The 23,391-nt window shown below is 34.1% G+C and overlaps 1 protein-coding gene across 14 annotated transcripts in view; it reads right to left on the bottom strand.

Moving 5' to 3' along the window:
• The window catches only part of CHL1 (cell adhesion molecule L1 like), a 181,547-nt gene that overhangs the window by 71,444 nt on the left and 86,712 nt on the right, over positions 1-23,391 (bottom strand). For 10 of the 14 annotated variants that reach the window (XR_010384794.1, XR_010384795.1, XR_010384797.1 and 7 more), the window contains exons 3-5: positions 8,459-8,640; positions 3,327-3,432; positions 21-208 (exon numbers count right to left, since the gene is read on the bottom strand). Coding sequence is in view for 10 of the 14 variants with exons in the window: in XM_031470752.2 (XP_031326612.2) it covers positions 21-208; positions 3,327-3,432; positions 8,459-8,549 (385 nt within the window). In the remaining 4 variants the exon portion in view is untranslated. Of the gene's footprint in view, positions 1-20; positions 209-3,326; positions 3,433-8,458; positions 8,648-23,391 lie in introns of all 14 variants that reach the window. The other 4 variants (XM_031470755.2, XM_031470757.2, XM_010987406.3 and 1 more) reach the window with 2 other exon arrangements.

A 23,391-nucleotide genomic window follows, 5' to 3' on the forward strand; every position in this document is an offset into this window, starting at 1 on the left:
ATCTCCACTGTAATACTTACTTGGAACTATGAATTCGATTTCTTCTGACATAGCGATTCCCAGTTTATTAGAAGCAAAGCAGCGGTATTTCCCTTGAAAGTGAGCTATGTGCCCCTCATTTGGGATCTTGAAGGTTCCTGAGCTGTTAGAGACAATTATCCGAGGGTCAGAGAGATCAAAAGGCTTGTCATCCTTAGTCCACGAAAATCTGTAAAATAAAACAGAAGTTAGTAGCCCTGAAAAATCGTAACACATTTCTTAAAGTATTTACAAACAAATGTAGAGAAATGACAAAACCAAGATATCTTAAAGTATATATATATATTTTTTTTTAATTGAATGTAATACAAAAAAGGGTCTCCAAACAATCTGAAAAATCTTATAAAGTGCTATATACTGAATGCTTATGGCCCTCTAAAACTCGTATGTTGAAGCCCAATTCCCAAAATAATAGCATTTGAAGGAAGGGCCTTAGGGAGGTGATTAAGTCATGAGGGCGGGTCCTCAACAAATGGGATTAGTGTATTTAGAAGAGAGATCTCGAGAACACTCCTGCTGCCTTTTGCCATGTGAGGTTACAGGCTATTTATCAACCAGGAAGTAGGTCATCACCGACACCAAATCTGCCAGTGACTTGGTTTTGCTCTTCTCACCTCCAGAATTGTGAGCAACGTATGTTTTTATTTAGGCCTCTCAGTCTGTGGTATTTTTGTTATAACAGCCTGAACTGACTGAGACACAAGTCCTTAAAAACACTGTGACATCTGAGAGAGAAAAAAAGTAAACAGAGGTTTTATTCTGTTCCTTTTAACTTAAAGTTACATTTAAATTTTTTCCCATTAAGAAGATAATGTAAGATCTTTATTAGTATTTTAGAGACTATAATATTTGGAGACTAAAAAATAAAAATACATAATGCCTCTGTATGTGTATTTGTATGTATGAAGAACAAATCTGATATTCAAAAACACACAAGTAATATGAAATTGGTCATATTTCCTATTAATACTTTAGACATATTGTAACATATTTGAGACCACAATGAATATATAATTTTGCCATTTGAATTTCTCCAATTATTACAATGCTACTAAAGACAGATTTAATGGCTCCATTATCTTCTGTCATATGGTTACTCTTTAAGTTACGTAGTTATTTCCATTTTTTTCCCTTTTATGAATATTGTGATAAACAATCCTACATATTTATTTTTAAGTACATATCCAAATACGTCATTAGGCTAATTCCTTAAAAGTGAGATTGATAAACCAGTAACATAAAAGCAATTTTATAGCTTTTGATAAATATTACAGAATTGTATTTCAGAAAAAAAAATAAATTAGTTAAATTCCTACTCTAGTATGTGACAGTATTAGTTCTATGGACAAGGCTGTAAAAAGCCTTTTTTTTAAAACAATATTTATCAATCTAATAGATAAATAATGGCTTTCCAATTAGATTTTATTTAGTATTATGTATCAATTACCCATGCAAATTTGGGTATGTTTCAGGACAACATATTCTTACATAATCTGATTATTTTTAAAGGAATGACAAAACTTCATGGGACACCTATTTTTGTCAGGAGCATGCCTCTCTCCTGACAACGTCTTTTACTTTTCCCTCACTGTATTTTACATTTTGCTGGTTTTACTTAGAAAAGAGCACAGAGAATCTATTCTTTAAAATACCATTATGTTGACTGGGATAACTCCACATATTAAAATTAAACATTTCCAACTGGTGATATGTTACATCTTTTCATTCATTCAAATTTTCTTTGTCCTCTTCCCAACTTAGATGCTACATAGTTCTTGTTACGTAGTTTCTGATGTTACTTTGGTTGATACCGCAGTTAGTAACTACTGAAATTGCTGGGTGTGTTCCTTTTACTATTGTGATGGGTTATTATTTTCTTTTTGTTTTCTAACTATCTTCTGTTTTGAACAGGCAATTTATTATAAGTTTTTAAAAGATTAATAATTGAACGCTTAATGCAACCCTTCATATTTATTAAATCTGTTTTTTCCCAAGTGAATTTTCTTGAGTTTTCAGATAGAATATCAAATTATCTAATAATGCTACTATTATTAATACTAATATAATATTAAATATAATCTCTTAATATTTTCTTTATTTTCTTACATAACTGGTTATGGCTCAAGAAAAATAAATGATAGTGCTAATAGCAGATATTCTATTGCCGATTCTCAATGATTTATCAAAAATACTAGTGGAAGTTCATAATTAAACTCAATGCTGAATATTGACATGATAAATACAATTCATCCTTAATCATCTCCAATGACTGTATGGTATTATCTTTTGACATAATTTAGTTAATTAATATTAATATATATCATAATATTTATTTATCCATATTCACATTGATTAAATAAATTCTCCTTCATTCCAGTATAATTCTACCCATATTTACATATACTAATCATATGTATCTATTTGGTAAAAGAAATAATGACAATTTAACATGTTAATGGTTACTAATAATTTCTAAAATATCAAATTATAGGGCAATAAAAATGTTAGACACAATACAATTTTAAATAATCAATTTTCAGTCTTTCATTTTTAGTAAATATAAAATGATCAGGTAAATCAATAAAAGTATGTTTCCTCTCCATTTTAGAATCATTTAGAACTTTAAAATCTTGAATTCTCCCCACAATTTTTCCCTCCTCTCTCTCAATACACATTTCTTTCTCTTTCAAAACCAGGAGGTACTTTGAAAACAACTTAACCAGTGATTATGCTCACCTACAGTAACAATTACTTCATTAATAATAAAACAGTAGATAGTAATAAACCATGTAGATTGTATTCTGTCATCTTAGATGACTAAACATTTCTATGACAACTTAAAAAATATTAACAACCTATTCACAGAATATGTGTCACATTTATAAGAAATGCAGTAAGAAATATGTACAGAATATTGTTTATAAATGTATTAACTTTTAGCTTAATAAATGCTACCTTCATTAAGTAGAATAAATAATTTTCTGGTTTTTAGCTACCTTGTTCACTCATAAGGTAAGGAACTGTTGAATGTTTCCACAGTCCCAAAACCTATGCTAGGTATTTAATATAAGACAATTTATCTCACGGTAAACATAATTTTAACTGTCAATATTTAATGGCAAAAATAATCAAGCTCTACTTTTATAGAAATAGTTAGCATTCATTTGGAAATCCTTACTTTCAATCATATGTAGATTTAAAGTCCACTAAGCTCATAATGATTAGAGTAAAAAGTATAAAGGATTGTACACATTTAAACAATTATTTAGTTTGACAGAAATACTCACGTTGGTTCTGGATTTCCTTTAGCTTCACATTCAATCTGAAAATATTCATCAAAGGGAAAGGCAACTTGGACTTTTGACTGTTTTATGATCGTTGGAACCTGTTGAACTAAATATTAAAATAGTTATTTTAATAACACGCTCTTCAAAAACACTTTAAACATGCTGTCTATATTGGTAAGCAAAAGGAGTATAAAACAATGAAAGTTGTATTAACAAATCTGACTTCCTCTTTGCAAAATGTACTTAGCTATAAGGACTATACTTCACTGTCATCAATTCACGTTGCCTTGCACATTCATTTTATTTACACCCAGAATAATTTATCAATTTTTAAAGCAGAAGAAAAATAGTCCTATCATTACAACTTTAAAACATCAATACTTAAATTATCGGCATTTAGTCTACAGTGACGTGTACGTGCATTTTTACTTAGTTCATTTTCACAATTCTGTTTTTTCTGTATGGTTTTCAAAGATATTATAATTAATTTACTACTTTTATATAGTTTATTCCCACTGAAATTTGATAACTTAATTTTATCATTGGGCATTAGATTTTTTTTTTTCGTTTAAAAGAGAGCCTTAAGCTTACAGATTTTCCTTTATTGATAAGTGACTTATGATAAATTTCCAGGCTTGGACACAAATGGTAATGATTCTGGATAAATCTTAATATAATTTCGTAAGGAAATATTTACCACAAAGAACATATGAATACAGTGGTTTCCCACATCACTGCCACCAATAAACACTAGCATTTTAAAATAAAATACTTTACTAATTATTATGAAAAAAAAAACTCATTCTCTATTTTTACTTCTATATATCGCTTTTGTTGTGAATATTTCCCTAAGCTTGTTTATTATTTGTCCTTTCCCACTTACAAATATTCCTTTTATACTTTTTAATCCCACTTGGAGGCTTGAGATTGTTTTTTCCCCGTTTTAAATGGATTCTACCTATTCAAGTATTTCCTCATCTTGTGATAAACATTGTGTTTGACAAATTAGGTAACCATCAAGACAAATTTAAAAAGCAGGGGTCGACTTTGCCTCCAACCAATTCAAGTAGCTGGATGGCATTTCTGAGAACTGTGACTATGACATAAATGTATTAATGCTGAAGATACAAACTTGGGTTATATTTTGAAATAGGACACAGATCATGAAATATGTAAAAATTTACTGTCAGGGGGCACTTGATAGTTTTCAAATTAAGACATGATAATTTTACTATGGTTCTTAAAATCTCTGTAAGGGGACAGGGTTGAATTCACAAGGAAGTATAAATGGTTCAGCAGCAAGAACCTGACTTTGGCAAATGTTTTGAGAAAAGCAATTTTCAGAAAGGCACTGAGAGTGACTGCATGAGTAATATTGCAAAGTGGAGTTACAAACAGGCCCTAAACCCTGTGACATGAGTAATATTGCAAAGTGGAGTTACAAACAGGCCTTAAACCCTGTGACATTGAGCCAAGCCCTGAACCACTCTGTTTTCTCATTTGTATAATTAGAGGCTCAAGTCAGATAAACAGACTTTTTAGTCACAGAATTCTTTTACACCCTTAAAAATTATAGGAAATCCTCAAAGGGTTTTGTTCATTAGGATATATTTAATAATATTTGGCATATTAGAAATTAAAACTGAGAAATCTCAAATTTATATTAATTTAAAATAATCCTTTTTTTTAAACAAACAACATTTATTCAAAAATACTAAATATAAAGAGAACAGTGGGACTGTTCTACATTATTGCAAGTCTCTTTAATATCTTACTAGAAGGCAGCTGGATTCTTATTTCTACTTTGATATTCAATTTGTCGCAATAAGTTGTTTTGTTGAAATAAATGAGGAAAATCCGAACTTATACAGATGTGTACTTGAAAAAAGGTGAGATAGTTAATAGTCCTTTCTGGTAATTGTGGGCACTGTTCTTGGATAGTATACCAAAAATCAGTAAGTGGTAGTTTCTTAAGGGTTTACTGCAATATGGAACCTGAAACCATATTGACAAATGTTCATTCTGTCATATTAATCTATATTCATCCATGGGTACTTTTTAATTCATGCCTGGTTTTGTAACATCTTACAATATTCACTTAGAAAATAAATACTGGTTCACTGAGTTATGCAGAACTTCCAAATACTGACACATGTCATTATACAATATTAAAAATTCACATTTGTCAATATTATCACTGATCCAAGAAAAGCCTTAAATGTTGGGAAGCTCTCAAACTCACTGCAGAAGGCACAAGTTTTCCACAATTCTAATTTTTGCTTGAACATTTAAATTTTATCATCGACAACATACATGATCCCTTGTTTCTCTTGAAGTGACAAGCTCACTTCGTTTGCTTCAGGAAAAATACCCATCAGTCATCAAATTCTGTCTGTCAGTTATACTTTTAAGTAAAAACTTTGCATTCAAATCATGACACTATTCAGGAATAGAGACTACCACGGTACTTTGTTACATAGCAGAACTATTTCATATTCCTTTCCCAGTTCATCCCACAGAACACCAACAAGAATGTACTCAAGGATAAGAATTTAATAAAATCAATAATGTTTAACTGTTTCAACAAGGAAAATCTTAGGCAAAACTTGTTTTTTTTAGACGTTTGGTTTGCTTTACTACGAGTATACGGTCAGCAGCAATCTCAAGAGTACTGGCACAGTTTGGTGCCCATGGCTGGAACTGCATTTTCCCCACCATTGCTTTTGTAATGTCAGTGCAAATGTCAACATGGTGAAAAAGGAAAAATGACACCTCAGTATTATGAAATGTGATCTCATGGACTGCCTGAGCAAATCTGTGTGACCCTAAAGGGTCCATGTATCACATCTTGAGCATTGATGCCATCCTAATACAGTAACTCGACACCATTTTCAATTCTAAATTTCAATTTTCTTTTTACTTTCGCCTAATGAATCTAATAATTGAGTTTTACTAGCTTAGCGACATTAGCGTAAGTTTAGGCTTTACCCATTGAATACTCATAAACATTGTAATAACATGCAAATAACATTCATATGTTCATTGACATTTTCCTTATCACTGATTACCACCATTTCTAAGTAGAGCAGGTCTTGAATTTGTTGCAAATTCGTATTATTTAAATGTTATTACAGTTATAAATGGTGAGGGATATGCACAATAGCGCCAGTCCCTAAGATATCAGCTAATAACTTGTGAACAACTTGTTTATTAGAACATTATTCTTTCTTAAATTTGCTAAGGTTACAAAGTGTCAGCAATAACTAATTATTCAGGGAATGCAGCTAATAACCTTTGGGTGTTTATAAAATATATATTCTACATTATAAATCCTTTCCTCTATAATTAGGCCAATTACAGAGACACCAGATTTGTTGACATTCAAATTGGACACCTGCTTTAGTTGCATTTGCTAGTGAGAGCTCTAGAGTACTGAAATAAATGGAGAATATTCAGTTGCTCTGAAAACATGTCATTAATATTTTATAACAACTGTTGTCTAAGGACATTACACCATGAAAATGCATAAGTAACGGAGACAACCAGAATAAAAACGTGTCTTAGGGACTAATACAAAATTTCATATCCTTCACCACTGATGAACTCAATGAAAAGAGATGGAAGGAAAATGTATATTCTATGCTCAGGACTCTGAGTCAGGAATCCTAGTGCATCTTTGGTGCTCCTGGAAAGAAAATGTAAAAGTATTAACCTCTTTCCTGCAAAGACTGACAAGAACCTTGCTCTTAATTTAGCACTGCATACTCAAACCAAAAGAATCTACTAAAGATGAATTATTTCAGGTTCTTGACCAGTGTTTGTACAAACAGGCTGGTATATATTGTGTGTAGGGTAACATAGTTCAGCTTGATTTAAACAGAACTTTAAACTTGTACATCTGTAGAACAGGTAGGTAAAATTCCTTAAGAAAGGCGAATATTCAAACACAGACTTGACCATCTCTCAAGGACAGTAGAGAAAAGATTCTTACCATGGGGTTGAACTATAAATGCAGGGCTGCCCAAAGTGTGTCATGTGAAATTGCTGCATCGAGTATTTAAGGGAGCCCTCAGAAAATGGTTTTAAAACATATTATATGGTCAGAGAATTATTTCCTTTTCTATTCACATTCAGACCAAGTACTTCACAACAAAAGTTTCAGTTCACTGTTAGCACCTCTCTAATATTTATTCAACTTTCTGAGGTCAAGACTAATTCCCTGAAATTGAGATGATCTGCAAAGATTATTTCCAATGCTATGATTCCAACAAACAACCGTTATTTCTTGTAAGTCCCCAAATTATACATAGAAGAGATATTAGAGATTAATATTTGAACTATATGGATAAAAACATCTCAATGGCCTTTTCTTTATCCCATGTGCTAATAAACAAGAGAAATTCCTAAACCTGTACATTACATAGTTTATATACCATTTTGTAACGTGTATGCAGATGTATCATTTTTGAACTTTCAATTACTGTAACTTGTTCAAACTGATTTATGATGGTTAGAGATTTACATCCATTTTTACCAACATATGCTAAGATATATACACCCATAAAAATGACTGAACAACCTTTTGATACGAATTCACCCTACAGAATGCTCTAACTTTGCAGAATTGGTATCATTTAATACTTTTAGTTATATACTATGAAAATTTTTCTAGTATTTTCCTAATTTTCATTCTTAAATATATACTTTTGAAAAATAATTCAAAGTTTACTAAATTCCTTTTTGTCATAATTGGTTGAATGCCAGTCATTTCTGAGCCACAACTCTTTCTAAAATAAACTCATCTGATACATAGAAGCAATAGCTGTTGGTAATATTGCAGACTACCTTACATGGTCAAATACCGCCTGATTTATAGGTTATACATCTTGTTATGTGCCAAGTTTACAAAGAGGCTAAAAGCCTGAGAAGCAAAATTAATTAATTATAGCAAGCAGCCAAATAAATATAAGCCTTCTAAAAAATATAAATGGAGGACACAAAGTTTGATGATTGCTATAAAATCTGTAGAAATATGGTAGAAAAATCACATGCTCAATCTATAATTTTTCTACTTAAAAATCAAAATGCAAATATGGACTTCCCTAAGTAGGTACTGAATGTTGTCACTTTACCTGAAAGTGGTATATCAACAGCCGTTGAGAATTTTAACAGGAAGAAAATTATAGATGTGATTAATCCTCTTCCACTTAACAGCATCTCCATTGCTCTTCAGGAAGGAGGCAACCCAGAAAAGAATGAAAGTCTTAATGTCTCTTCTTATGTTTGGCTTAAAGCTGAGAAGAGTGTGGTTAACCTGGAAACTCAAAAATAAATAAACAAACAAACAAACAAACAGAATAGCATATACTCTAAGTTCATGTACACTAAAAGGTCAACATAACAGAAATTAAATACATTTTTTCTGCTGCCAATGATTTCCTTTTTATGAAACTATTCTCCAGTAACTCCACACAAATATACTTAGTTTTTTCTCTTTGTAGTTAAAATAAAGTTGATAGATGCTACAAGGTTAACCATCAACCATTTCCCTTGTGTGGTTGAGAATATTTCCTAAAATGACAAATAACTTACAGTGGTAATTAAAAATAATTTCAAATGTGTCATTATGTCAATTGACACCCATTTTCCTGATGAACTGAATTATTTCAATCCACAAAAAATAAAAAGTGAAAAAATTGCTTTTACTATAAAAAGCAGAACACTGCCTAAGTTTTACACATATGCACAAATCTGGAGGATACTGAACTATCTAGCTATTTCTAAGATGAAAACCCAGAAGAGAATATTAATGTCTTGGCCTTTGAATTTTTCTTTTCCTTCTCTCTTCTGAAACACTGATAATAGTCATCTAAATTCATTGTTTATAATTATATATCAACTCTTTACCTGCAATCTATTATTTAATATTCTGTTCCATTAACATTCAATGCTGATTTCTTTAAGGGCATCTTATGTATTTGTTTAATGAGCTGTCCTCTATCTGTAAGGAGTAAAGCTTTCAAATGTTTTTAGACCATTATTTCCAGATTAATATATCATCCTACCCTGAAATAGAGAATAAAAATACCAGACAGCCAAGTGAGTGAAAACAGGCTCAATTTCAATTAATCTACTGATTTAGGCTAGTGAGATCTACAGTCTCTAATTGCCATAATAAAATAGCTCGTAGATACTAATTGTTCAATAATGATGATCTTACTTTTGTAATTTTAATGATTTTTAACTACAGGGTCTTGATCCAAGAAATTCTCTCCCATAAAAGTATGCTACACTGAAGCTCTGATTTTAAATGACTATCAATTAAAAGCCATAACAAACATTGATGATACCATCAGTTTCCAGAATACGGATAATGGTTAGCTTTACATTTGACCTTATCTCCTGCAGGGATTAGCTTCAATTTACCTGAGACATATACATTAAGAGGCTATTACATAAAAGTCATTGGAAGCTAAAATGTGACCCCCTGCAAGCAAGACTCCACTAGGCGATGATGACGACAGCCCCAAAATAGCTTTCGTCTTGAAAAGGGACAGTCTGTCACAGTTTCACTGTCAGAATGCAGAATGGGCATAGTGTTTAGTAATTATGTTTTGCAACAGTAAGATAGCAATAAAATTATATTACCATTTGTCTTTCTTCAAAGAATATGAATAAACTGCCTCACACCAGACCTCAAAATAAAAGCAATTATTGCAACTCAGGATGGAGCTGACTTTAAGAAAAAAATACATACTAAACTATTTTTGAGGCATAGTCACATAAAGTTGATGTCTGACTGCCTGACATTAACTCGGATCCAAAAAAGAATCAGTGAATTTTCATGAATCTGGACCAACTGGGTTACATCTTCCTACTATGCCAGCTCATCCTCAGAAAGAAGAAAATCACCCCTGGCATCTCCCTCAAAAGGAAACAGATGTCTTACTGTCATTAAGAACTGATCCTTCCCAACTGCCTCAGCTTCTCCAGCATCACTAGTGTGACAGTGATTAAGAACAGATTGGTTTTGAGACAGAAAAAAGGAACATGGATAGGGATGCATACCATATGGGACACTTCTAACACAACAATAAGGAAATGGAACTCTTTGTGTCTCCAAAACAATAGCCTCTAACATACACACATCATCAACTTTGCAGTGACCTCATAGAGCCCAGTGATGTTCTTACAAAAGCTCCACGGTGTTAAATCTAGAAACAACTTACTCCCTTAACTTAAATTCATTTGCTGCTTTAAAAAAATGGAGAAGAGAGTTGGCTTAGCCTTTCCATTCTACCTGGCCTCCCAGAAAATGTCAGCATACTGTGGCCTGCTGCCCAGCTGCAGGAGAGCTTGATGTGCAGTGAATAAGAACATTGAAAGTGGAGTCAGTTTATCACGAGTTCAAAGCCATCACTTATTAACTCTGTGGCTTTAGGCAGTTCACCCAACCTTTCTTGCTCATCCCTATAAATGAATGTAAGATTTGATGTCCTGCAAGCATACTTACCTGTGTTAAGTGAGATAAGATATGTTCAGCATACATAACAGGGTAACAAAGCAAACTGACTCCTAGCGATAGTGACGGTAACTTTGTTGTTAGTGGAAATTAGGATATAGCCTCTAGTAATAACACCCGGATTCAGAAAGGATCAATAACTTATATGACTTCTATTTGAGTTATAAAATCGTAATGACTTAAAAAATGAAAGACTATTCACTCAAGTATTTAGTGGTGAAATGATCATGATTTTCAATACTCTAAAAAATAGTTTTTCAAAGTGTAGGGGGAGGGTGATAAACTGCTATCAAAAAGTCTTCAATTCTTCTTACTTCCTGGATCCCCAGGCTTTGCAAGATGACTTCACAGGTATTTCCTCACTTCTTAAATCTGGTTGGTCTTTGACCAAGAGTATGAGCTCTAAGCTCAGGCCTCAGGAAGTCTGGCCTATTTTTTATTCTCTCTTTTTTAGAACCCTGCTCAGTCTAGACTGGATCAGCCTGCTGGAAGATGAGAGGGATTTCCCCATCACCACCTGTAACCCTCTGCCAACAACCACCGGTGTGGGAGGAAAGGCATCCTAGACAAGCCAGCCCCAGACGACTTGCCAGTTGAACACAGATGCAGGAACCAGCCTGATCATCATCAGTCCAGACTGGCTAAGATCGCAGAACTGCCTGACTAGGGTCAGGACACACTACCCCCAAATATGGCATGTTGGCTTACTGAATGTTTTAAGCTGAAGGAATTTTAGGAAGGAATTTTAGGTGACTGACAGGCTCTTTGACCTTCCCCTAAAGCAATTCATAAAACCCTCATGTGAGACTTGCCCTCCCCATACATGGAGGAAAGGAGCATCCTTATCTCCCAGGTTGGAGGGGTGCTGTAAGGAATCTACATGAACAGACTTTGCCAAATTTCTTGCAGTTTACTACACTTGGCTCAGACCCCTTTGGTTCTATCACATTTTTCCACGCTCTTCCTCAACCCTAGCATGAAAAAGCTCAGGTGTAACCACTTCTTCAGGTCTTCACTTCCTTGTGAGGGCTCCCATATCACATAAAACTTAGACCACATAAAGCTGCATGCTTTTCTCCTGTCTTTTGTTACAGAGACCCAGCCGAGAACACAGAAGAACAGAAGGAAAAAATATCTATTTCCTCCTCCACACATCTGAAGAAAACAGTACACTTAGGAAGAGTACTAAATGTTTCTTGTATGAAATCAATCTGTTTTAGCATGGTTTTCAATTCAGAAATAGCTAATTGATAGTGTACGTAGAATAAAAGAAATGATATAATATTGATCATTGCTGAAGCTGCACTATACATATGTATATTATATATTAATATTATATTATATATATTATTATATATGTATATGGAAGTCCTTTTTTCTATCTGGGCCATATTTGAATATTTCCATAATAAAGACATTTTTAGTCTTTATTCAGTCTGTGGAAATCAAAAATTAGTATAAAATATTCCAACAGCAGTAAGGAGATTCCTTTAGGCAAAAGGTGGACAAAATAATGAGAACATCCACTGGCATACTTCCATAACAAAAACAAAATAATAGGCAAAAAGATTCCTTTAAGGCTACCATGCTATCCAGAGCTCTTTTGTTTGAACCAGATTCAGAAAATTTGGGGTTTCTTTGAACACAAGTGTATCTGTTCCACACATTCTGCACAAAAAGTATATAATGTAAGCCAAAGTTTGTTCCTTATATCTGTTCCACACATTCTGCACAAGTAGTATATAATGTAAGCCAAGGTTTGTTCCTTATTCCTTTTTGGGTTTGGGATGTCATGGTCCAATTAAGAAAATATAAGCCCAGTTTATAGTAATTATCTAAATCTGGATAGCTGTTAGTACATACTCTGAATGTCTTCTGATATTTCTTTCATGCTTTAAGTCTTAATTCACTGATTTTGCATTTTTTTCTTTTGTAGTCTGCTTTAAATTCCATTAATGTAGTAGAGGAAAGGCAAAAAGTAATAAAATGAGTTAAGATTATAATGTCACTTTGTATATATATATGCCACCTTTCTAAATCATAGAGTAACACAAAGAATTTTTAAATTAAAGGTCTTGAGCTTTTGTTAATATATTCTGAATAATCATTCCCTAGTAACCACTTGTTTTTTTCACACTTAGCAGTAATGGTGTCATGTTTACTCAAAACCTTTGACACTATGATTTTCCAATGGTCCTGCTGAATTGTAGATACTTTTTTTTTTCCCTTGAAGGAAATAATGTACCACAAATACATATACCTGAATTTCAAAATGAAGACATTCCTGTCACTCAAAAAGGAATAGAATCTGACCAGTGAGGTAAATGGACCAAAAGTAGCTTAGGAAGGCAGCTAGTTTGGGATAGTAGAATTCCCCTTGCTGGTGTTTTTCACATTCTTGGCATTTTCTACCCATAATTACTCACAAACATGCTCAGGTCAAATTTCTAAAAAGAAAGTATAATTAAGGAAGTCCACAGGAATAAAAAAAAAAGTCATGATCACTATTCCTGAAAGCCTTCTTCCTACTGGAGCAGCTACACAAGGAAGCCATGTCAGCAGCAGCCCACCTGCCATTTCTAAAGGAGGAGGAGAAGGTAAACAGCCCCCAGAAGGGCTGTGTCGACATTCCTCTTCACTAAGAAATAGGATTAGGTTGTTTCAGCCACCACGGTTTCTAGAGATCAGAATGAACTTTGTGCATGCTAAATCACTGAACAACATTTTTCTACTGGGGAAGCTTGAAATAGATGAGCAACTTTTAGTATAGTCAGCAGGAAGGGATACATTATTATACTGGCATCCAGATTGGGGTTTTAAAAATAACTCAATGGATTTGTGTACCAGTCTGGGACAGTGCTATCATGTAGAATTGTTTAAATTTTATTTTCTTTCCACATAATAAAGGCTTAAGAATCACCTGCAATAAGCAAGTGTCTTTTATATAAGGCCATTTGACATTTTCGTGATGGGGTGGATGTCACTCTCACTTCCCTCTGACTTCAAGTGTCCTTTATGAAACTCCTTTTCATGTGACTGTCAAGCTAGGGTAAACTAGTCCCCTGATTCAGGAATCAGATCTTAAGCAGAGGAAGTCCAACATATTTCCATAAGCCTGAAGTGTGATCTGAATCACTCAACACCTTGAAGCTGGGAAAGGATAAACACCAAGAAAATGAAAAGGCTTTTGTTCACTCGCATGCTTGGCTAATACCATAAATCAATTTACAAGTGTCATAAACACAGTAATCCTGAAATAACTGTTAATGGCTTTTCACTCTGAAAACACAGGAACTATTGTGCATTATGGCCATATCCATTCAAACTGTGTTTCATGTCACTGAAGTGACAAGACAAAAGAATTGCTTGGAGTGTTAATTCATCCCCCCTGCAGAAGATCAAAGAAATGAAGATTTCTATATAAGCAAAGTGATTTTATTAGAAAAATGTCAGCTTTAATTAGTAAGTTTGTTGGATAAACTAATATCAATAATAATACTATTTGTTTAAACAGCAAAATACTGTGCTTGAGCTGACAGGAGTAAAACTGAATCTAATCTTTATTTGTTTGCTTTCCCTTTTATTTATCTATAGAGTCAAAATTCTTACCAAGCAGTATGCTGAAAATGGTTATCTAATTCAAATTCTTTCACAATGGAGAAAAAGAAAACCACCAAAATTCAAGATCACTTGACTCTAGGGATGGAGAAAACGATCTTATATCCCCACATGTCCTAAATCACGTTGAGTTACTTTTCACAAAACTCTGGTATATCAGTGATGATCATCTAGGGGATTTATTGAGGAATAACACGAATATATTAAATACACAAAACTTCGTATACAGCCCAGTGAATTATTACATGTGCATAAATTTGTGTAACCACTTCTCAAACCTTTTAAAGAGTTTTAGTGACACAATGCATTCCTTTAGCTTCCTTCCTAGAGGACTCTAGATGGCCAGGTTCATAAGAATGCAGAGCTCCTTTATGCTCCCCTAGCCTACTGGATTCAAATCAGGGTGACATGTGAATTACAGGAGGGCAGTTTTTGTTGTCACAAGAACTGGGGAGTGCTGTTAGCATTTATTGTGCAGGAGCCATGGATCTGAAAGGACCTGCAGGGGTCCATGAAGTCCTGCCCAATGAAAAACCTCTCTACCTGAAAAGCACCCCCCCACCCCCGCAGCTATTCTGGTGTTAGTGTGCTCGGTGAAAAGAAGGTTGTGTGGTTAATAAACTAGGGGTAAACTACATGCACCACTATATGCACCTTTGAAAAATTCCAGTGCACATTAGGTTACAAACATTGATAAATTAATTTTGCTTAATTTAGGGTTTCATAAACTTACTCGACTATGAAAATCTATGTGTGTGTGCATGTGTGCTATTTTTCATCAAATTCACATATGGAAGAAACTGCTTTATGAGCCATCATCAGAAACAATAATTGTTAATGAGGAGGTCAATAATAACAGCTATCAGACTTAAAACTCTATTGAGCAATTTGTCTGTGTCATAATTCCTTTTACAGATGAACAACTCATTTAATTCTCATATTTTCATGATGCAGACTTTATAATAACAATATCTATTTTATATACGAGAAAGCTGGGATACAGAATGCTCAAAGTCTTACAGCTACAATGTTGAGTTGAAGTTAAAACCAATGCAATCTTTTCTAGAACAATTGTTCTTAACTATTTTACCTACAACCATTTGGAAATAATCTTTAAGATTTCAAGACATTTATTGGCTTTCAGAATAAATAATGATAAATAATAAAACACATCAAATGAATCAAAAAAGAAATATAGGGAGCCACTATAGAAAGTTACTTACTGAGTAATTCCATCAGGTCTTGACTAACATGTCCTAGAAAAACTGGCTAAAATATACAAATAGAGCATTTACTTCAGAGAAAAAAAAATCTGCAACTAGATTATCTAGAACTTTATATTGTATTATTCAAAAGTTATCTCAACTAAGTACATTCCATCACTTCTAATTTGAGTGAAAGTGTCTGTGGATTATAGTCTCATCTAAAATAATCCAACAACCAACTTTCAAAAGTATGGGAATCTTAATATATGAGAGAAAGAAATTAGAGATTTCTGAACTCTAACAAAAAGATCAACTCAGGATATAAGTTCTTGTTAAAGAAAGCATCCTCGTAACTTTTCTTTTTTTCTATCTCACTTCCAGCCCCTCTTCACAATACCTACAATTAGAGAAGATGACTAATAACTTATTTTTTTTTAGAGGATAGGTTATTACTAGAAAAAACTGTATTTTTAATCACAAAAAATACTAAAACAAAGAACTAAGAATAATAAAATAGTATACTTTGCTAGCAGTTGAACCATTTATAAAAAAGGACTACTTTGTGATCTTTTTTTTCTATGAACATTTTAAAATATTTTTTTTGAAGTATAGTTGACTCACAATATTGTGTTAGTTTCAGGTGTACATCAAAGTGACTTGGAGATATATATATATATATATATATTTTTTTTTATTTTCCATTATAGGTTATTACAAGATACCGAATATAGTTCCCTGTGCTACACAGTAAATCACTGTTGTTTATTTTATATATGGTAATATCTATCTGTTAATCCCATATTTCTAATTTTTCCCTCCACTCCACTTCCCCTTTAGTAACCGTAAGTTTGTTTTCTATGTCTGTGAGTCTGTTTCTGTTTGTTAATAAATTCATTAGTATTATTTTTTAGCTTCCACATGTAAGTGATATCATATATTGGTGTTTCTCTGCCTGACTTACTTCATTTAGCATGATAAGCTCTAGGTCCACCCATGCCTGCTGCAAATGGCGTTATTTCATTCTTTTGTATGGCTGAGTAATATTCCACTGTGTATATATATGCCATATCTTCTTTATCCATTCATGTGTTGATGGACACTTAGGTTGCTTTAAAAGTAAGCTATTGATACCCAGGTGTCAATCAGATCAAACCTTAATTTTAAGAATTTTTATCTTTCTCTACTTTTCTTCTGTCATTAAATACCATCCCCTCTATTTATTCCCTCTGTATTTATTCCTTATATATTTCAGTTTTGCTCAGTATCAACAAAGCCATTTTCAAAAAGGAAATGAATTACTTCTAGGTAAGTTAAAAGCTCTTTTCCTTATATCCATTAAGACCAGTGGCATAAACATATGTAAAAATGGGTTTCATTGAGTCTGGAAATCAACAATAAAAATTAACCATAAGCAAGAATTTTGTATTTTTTAATAGGCTAATAAATAGATAATACAATTAATAATTACACTTTAAAAAAAAGAAAATTGATTAGAAAAATATACCTAAGTTTTAGGTGGCTTTAATATGCTTTTTTCGCTTTTCTATATTAGTCAAATAAATGCCTTTCATGCACACACTCTACTTATAAAACTAAAATAAGGGTTCACAGATTGTTTATACATCTGCCTCATGCATGTCTTTGTAAGAGACTGTCCACTCCTTGAGGGAGGCACCAGATCCTATCCATTCTTACTGCACCTGCCTGAAGTGTAGGAGACACTCAATAAACATTTCTGAATAAAAGAATGAAGCCCATATATATGTCCACCAAAGAATATATTCTGCGTAAATGCAGAAGATTTGATAAAATTCTAAATATACTTTTTTCTTGTTCATCCAAAAGCAACTCAGAAATTAAATTTTCTGAATTACTTATCAAAGTAAATATGGATTTGGATATATAGAACATTCATCTAAACACTGCTAGGATTGTTCTAATAATAACAGCTAGAAGAAACAGAACTTTCAATGACTGTCATTAATTTTATCAGTATTTACTCGAGGCCAATTATATTCATAGCTTTTAGTGGTTCTGATAATTGCCAATACAAGACAAGTATTACATTTTCTAAAATGTACTTCAGTATACTTCAACACAGACTGGGTGATAGGACTGAATTTTAATCCATCCCATAGTGTGTCTAGGTAATATTTTAAAGGTTTTAATCAAAACTTTTCTAAATTTCTAATCAAATGTAGCAGAATTGCCTACTACAAGTACTTCAGCTATCATTATTTTTTAAAATATCAGATGGCTTGTTAATGATTGTAATAGATGTTAGAATAATGCTCCAGAGTTAAACAAGTAGTGTTCAAGATACAGGTGGATTCACTAGAAATGTCCAGACAGAAGCATCTTTGCATAAACACGATATAAAAATCGAGCAAGCCCTCCAGCCTACAATTTCATTGTACTCCAAGCTAAGGATTCTACTGATTCCTGCAATCAGAGTTTCTTCCCCACTGCAACTGGAAGGATAGCTGAATCCAGCAGCCAGAACTTCAACTTATCTGCCTCTAAGGACGCTGTCTTGCAGAGTTCTATTACAATGCCTCAAAGGTTTAATGGTCAGCACTGCACTGAGCTGACAGAATGAAGGGTATAACTGAGAATAGTGTGCATGCCTGTGATCAAGCATGTGTATGAGCTCATGTGTACATTTGATGATTAACACATGTTTATTCAGCTAGGAAATTTCAGCTGAGACTGTCTTTGTCCTATAGCGCTTGATAGCCATGATAAAACCCTCAACTTCCTTTCAGTCTTGGAAACTACCAGGATCTACAAGAAGAACCCAATGATGAAAAAAAAAAAAACTGGATTAAGTCAAGATGCACACATCAAGAAAATATTATACACTATAAGCTTTCTGTCTGGAGGCACTGGTCAAAAAAAGACACTCATAAATCTGAAGAAGTTATACACCATTAACCTTAACCTTAGTCCATTTTGAAGGCTTTAAAGAATAAACTCCACCAACTGGTACTTGAGCATGGTCTCATTTTTCTTTAATCTTCAAGCCATTTAAGAATATTATAAGGACTAGAAGGGTCATTATTATCAACTGCTAGTAAATAGCAAGCACGTGAACAAGTTACTATTAGGTCTTCCTGGGAGGAAGGACCAGGCTGGATGATGAAGATAAATGCTCCATAATTTGGGGTATCTCGCTTCTGATTCTCTGTCTGTACTATCTCACAAGCATTTGTTAATTTTTTCATCTTTTTTGTTTTGTCCCCACACTTCTTTTTCCATTTTCTGAGGCAAAAGTATCCAAGGCAATTAATTCATTGGTTTAAAATGCTAAAGGCTACATTGTAATACTAAAACTTTCTGCTTATTTTCTCTTTAAATTTGTAATTCATAAAAATATCCCTTTTGTCAATTCATAACTTTTAGGTGAAACATAATAAAGCAAATCAACTACTGTCAATGAGATCTGGGGCTTATTAAGGACATAATACTTAGGCATTATCACAGTCTAGAAGTTGTAAAAGTAGAATTTATTCAAATTCATAAAAATGTCATTAAGTATTTTTGGGTTTTTTGCCAATAGTCTAGTAAAAGTATGAATCTTCAGGTGTGTTAACAATGTTAAGCTTATCACTAAACAAATTCTAAAAAGCAATCTTATTCTATTCAAGTCATAAAATTCAAAGTATGACTCCTAGGTAGTTAAGAGAAATTTATAAATAGCTTATAATTTCCTTTGGCTCATCATCACTCTGATGATGGCATTAGAGCTGACAAAGTTGATTGATAACCATTTGTGCTTTTATGAGAATAATTAATGCAGAATCCTGGGCCAATGACCTAGATCTTTAAACCCTTTATGTCTTGTACTCGCTTTCCATGAATAAGAAGTAAGAACAAGAAAGCAGTATCAGCTTCTACGTCGTTCTGAACTGATTACCTTGTTTTATTTGTACAATAACCAGTCAGATACAACTTTCTGGGGTAGAGTTATGTAGCTTTCTGAAAAACATATATTCTCAATATGAAATAATCTTATGCTTTTTGATTCTGATACGAAAAATATTTTTAATTTTACTCAGCTAGTGTTATCATATTACTATTTTAAATTGTTTTTTACCTATTTTATAGCAAAAATTTTAACCATATGAAAATCTAAAAAATAAACATAATAATATATAATATTAAAATGACAATTAGATTAACATTTAATTATAATTTGATTAAAATATTACACATCTCCTTTTTCCCTCCTGACCCACAGGCAACACTTAAGGTATGAACACTTCTAGACATTTTTCTATTGAAACATATGCACTACATAATTTATCCATTGTTACATAATTGCTATCACGTATCTGTGACATTCTGTTCAGTGAAAAAGGCAAGTTGTGGACAAAGAAAAACAAAACAGTATTGGTTCACCACCCACTTCCACAAGGGTTAAGTCTAACCGACTGCAATTGCCCACACCCTGTGCAACGTGAAGGAAATTCAGGATGAAAAACAGGATGAGGCACTCTCTGCTTTGGATCAACATGTTCTTAGTTAGATGTGTACCCCAGGAATAATTTTAATGACCCTGGATTCTTGCATCTTCCCATAAACAGAAAAGCACTAAAATCATTAACTTGAGATATCTGCTCTTAGCGATTAGTGGTAATCTTTTAGCAAGATGTATGCTTGACTGCACGTATTTCTGAGCCATTTTTTCCTTCCCTACCTCTTGGAAGAAGTTTCCTCATAGCTGAGTGACTGCCTCCCGGGCTATAGCTCTCAGCAACGTCCTTGATTAAAACTTAAACTCACAACTCTTATGTTGTGTTTCTTTCTTTAAGTCAACAAAATTATAGAGTGATATTTATAGAACTTACAGCTAAGGATTATGGGGCTCTTCCTGGGACATTTTTTTCAAAGTTCAGTTTGGGAAAAGAACAGTTAAAGGAAACTGTGAAAGATTTTTACCTTCTCTGGCTATATATTATAATTAGGACATAGGTTGCTGCCAGTATTATGAGTGTTTTTAAGTGTGTCAACATTCCCAACATTAATTCACTCGCTGGATATTTTGAAGTACAAAGAACATTCATGCTACGAAAGAAAATTTTCTTTTACATCATATTTTGTGACTCAAAAGACAATACTCTATGTACTGTGTAGCACAGGGAAATATATACAGGATCTTGTGGTCGCTCACAGCGAAAGAGAATGTGACAATGAATGTATGTATGTTCACATATAACTGAAAAATTGTGCTCTGCCCTGGAATTTGACACAACATTGCGAAATGACTATAACTCAACAACAAAAAAAAAAAGCTTCAAAAAATAAAATTAAAATAAAATAAAAAATATTTTTAAAAAGGCAATACTATATGCATTGGAATTTCCTGCGCATTTCACTCTCAAAGGACAGAGACTAAGTATACTGATGAAACTTGATGTGAAAAGTGACTTTCAGCCATGATAATATCTTCCATATTATAGAGATCTTTCCCTTGAATGAGAGAATTCAAATTATCATTCTTTGCTACTAACATACCATTAGCCTTAATAAATGGTAGCTCTGAGAAGTATTTTGTTTTCATAAATGTTGTGGTTTGTCACACAATCTGAATTCAAGAGAGCCGAGAGAGTCAAAAAGGAAGTAAAAGTTACCCATGATCAGGCATAACTACAGTGTAATTTATTAGAGAGTAATTGATAAATAAAGCTACCATCCAGCCACCCAAAGAATGACTTCTTTGTGCGAGAAGAGCCCCAGGCAAGGAGGCAATTTCCAAGTAGTAATCATACCGCAAAGGTAACCACTGTCTAGGAATGATGCAGCCCTTTAGAAGTGGTGATTTTCACAGCAGGAATTCTGCATTTTTGCTCCTTACACTTTTAACTACACAATGCTGAGTCTCTGCAAAGAGGCACATAATTGCAAAGGAATCCCTTCTCTGAGTAACCAAAAATCACCTCCATTATGCGTTGAAACATTCAGTAGAGGATAATGGTACTCTTAAGGTAAGTGCTGATTCCAACAAGTCACTTTTGCTTGTTTCTTGGGTTAGAGTTGCCTCTAGGAGGCTGGTAATCAATTCTCTGAAGCAGCAAAAACAGTGTTCTTTTGCATTCTCTTGAATTTTTTTCTTTTCTTTTCTTCTTTTTTTTTTTTTTTTTTTTTTTTGGTAGGGATGGGAGACAATGGTATAGTAGGAACAATCTGGTTTCTCCACAGATGTGTCATCTGCCCTCTGAAGCACCAAGTGATACAAAAACACGGTCTGAGGACTAAGTCAGTTACGCCTATTTGTGCATGCAGAGAAAGCCATGAGACTCAGCCCTCTCCTAACACAAACCCTCTGGGGGATGACGACTCCCTTCTGTAAGGTCAGGCCACTCAACATGGCTGTTCTCTTGCTCTCTGTACATCCCGTGGTCAACCAGTTCCTGCTTCCCCTACATTCTCCTCACAGGACTGACCTTGCTACAAACTTGCCCTAGTCCCCAGCTAGTGACCATTCTTATCAAATGGTAAGGGGCGTGCCTCTCTTCTGGTTTCCCTGGTAACTAATGGGCCAACCTGAGGTCACTTCCCCAGTAACTGCAAACCTCCCCCTGCCCTGGGGGCGAAGACTGCCATGTCCTGCCCGCCTTCTGCCGCACACGGTAGGGAGTCACTCCAGGACCTTACTTCCAACAAGGAAGCTCCCTCATCCATGAAACCACTGGAATCTGTCACTGCCTCCAGGCTCTTTCTTCAGTCTTAAAGCTGGGCGAGTGCAGGCCTTGTAGGCTGGCAGGCTGCAGCTCAACCCCTTCTATTTTGGCTCTGGTTCCTTAGCACTCACCACTCCCCATCTGGGCTGTACTATCCTGGTCAAGAACATCAAGTTCAATGATTTCTCAGAAAAGAAAACCTCAAATGGCATCTCATTCTTAGGAAACAGACAAAAGCCTTACCCTGTTCCCCAAGTTCAGAACAGTCTGGATCCTGCCCACATCTCTCCCTGTGTTCCCACTTACTCAGGACATCCTGAATACTCCCAACCATCTCCTGCCACAAGTGTCTCCCTCAATCTGGAGCACTCTTCACTTCCACCACCTTTCTCCAAGACAACTCCTTATCTTTCAGTTCTGAACCCAGCTTAACTTCGAAAGCCTTCTAGTATCACAGGCTTTAGTTACATTCTTTGTTTTTCCCCTAGAAGTAAGACTTTTCTCATCAGAACAGGAATACGAGTTTGGAAATATACATTCACCCACACGATACCTGATGATATTTATCTCTGTAGTTCGACTATAAACTGATGGGAGCAAGAACCATCCAGCCCGTCATTGAATGCACTTTCCCCTTCTCTCCCGCAAAGTCACCGATATCCATCCTCTCCCCCAGTAACTGTTTGCTTCAGATAAAGCTCCTGCCTGCCTGTAAGCTACCTCCATCCGAAAGATACAAACCTTGACCTTCAAACGTCTCAAATTCAGCAAATCCAGAGGTGCATTTATCTTCCTCTTTGGGCAATTTCTATCTCAGCAGCTTTCCCATCCCCCACCCCTGCTGTGATCAGTGCTAAAAGCTTGAGCCTTGTCAGTGCTCTCAACAAATCGTATTAGTTATAGTTTCTATCAATTGATCTATGATTGCTTCCCTAGAGTCTCTTATTACTTCATTGCTGTCATATTACAGCAGGCTTCTAACAATTTTCTCTAACCCCATATTCTGTAAGCTTCCATTTTCTTTCCTTTCATATTCT

Source organism: Camelus dromedarius, chromosome 17, assembly GCF_036321535.1.
Source record: "Camelus dromedarius isolate mCamDro1 chromosome 17, mCamDro1.pat, whole genome shotgun sequence".
NCBI lineage: Eukaryota > Metazoa > Chordata > Mammalia > Artiodactyla > Camelidae > Camelus > Camelus dromedarius.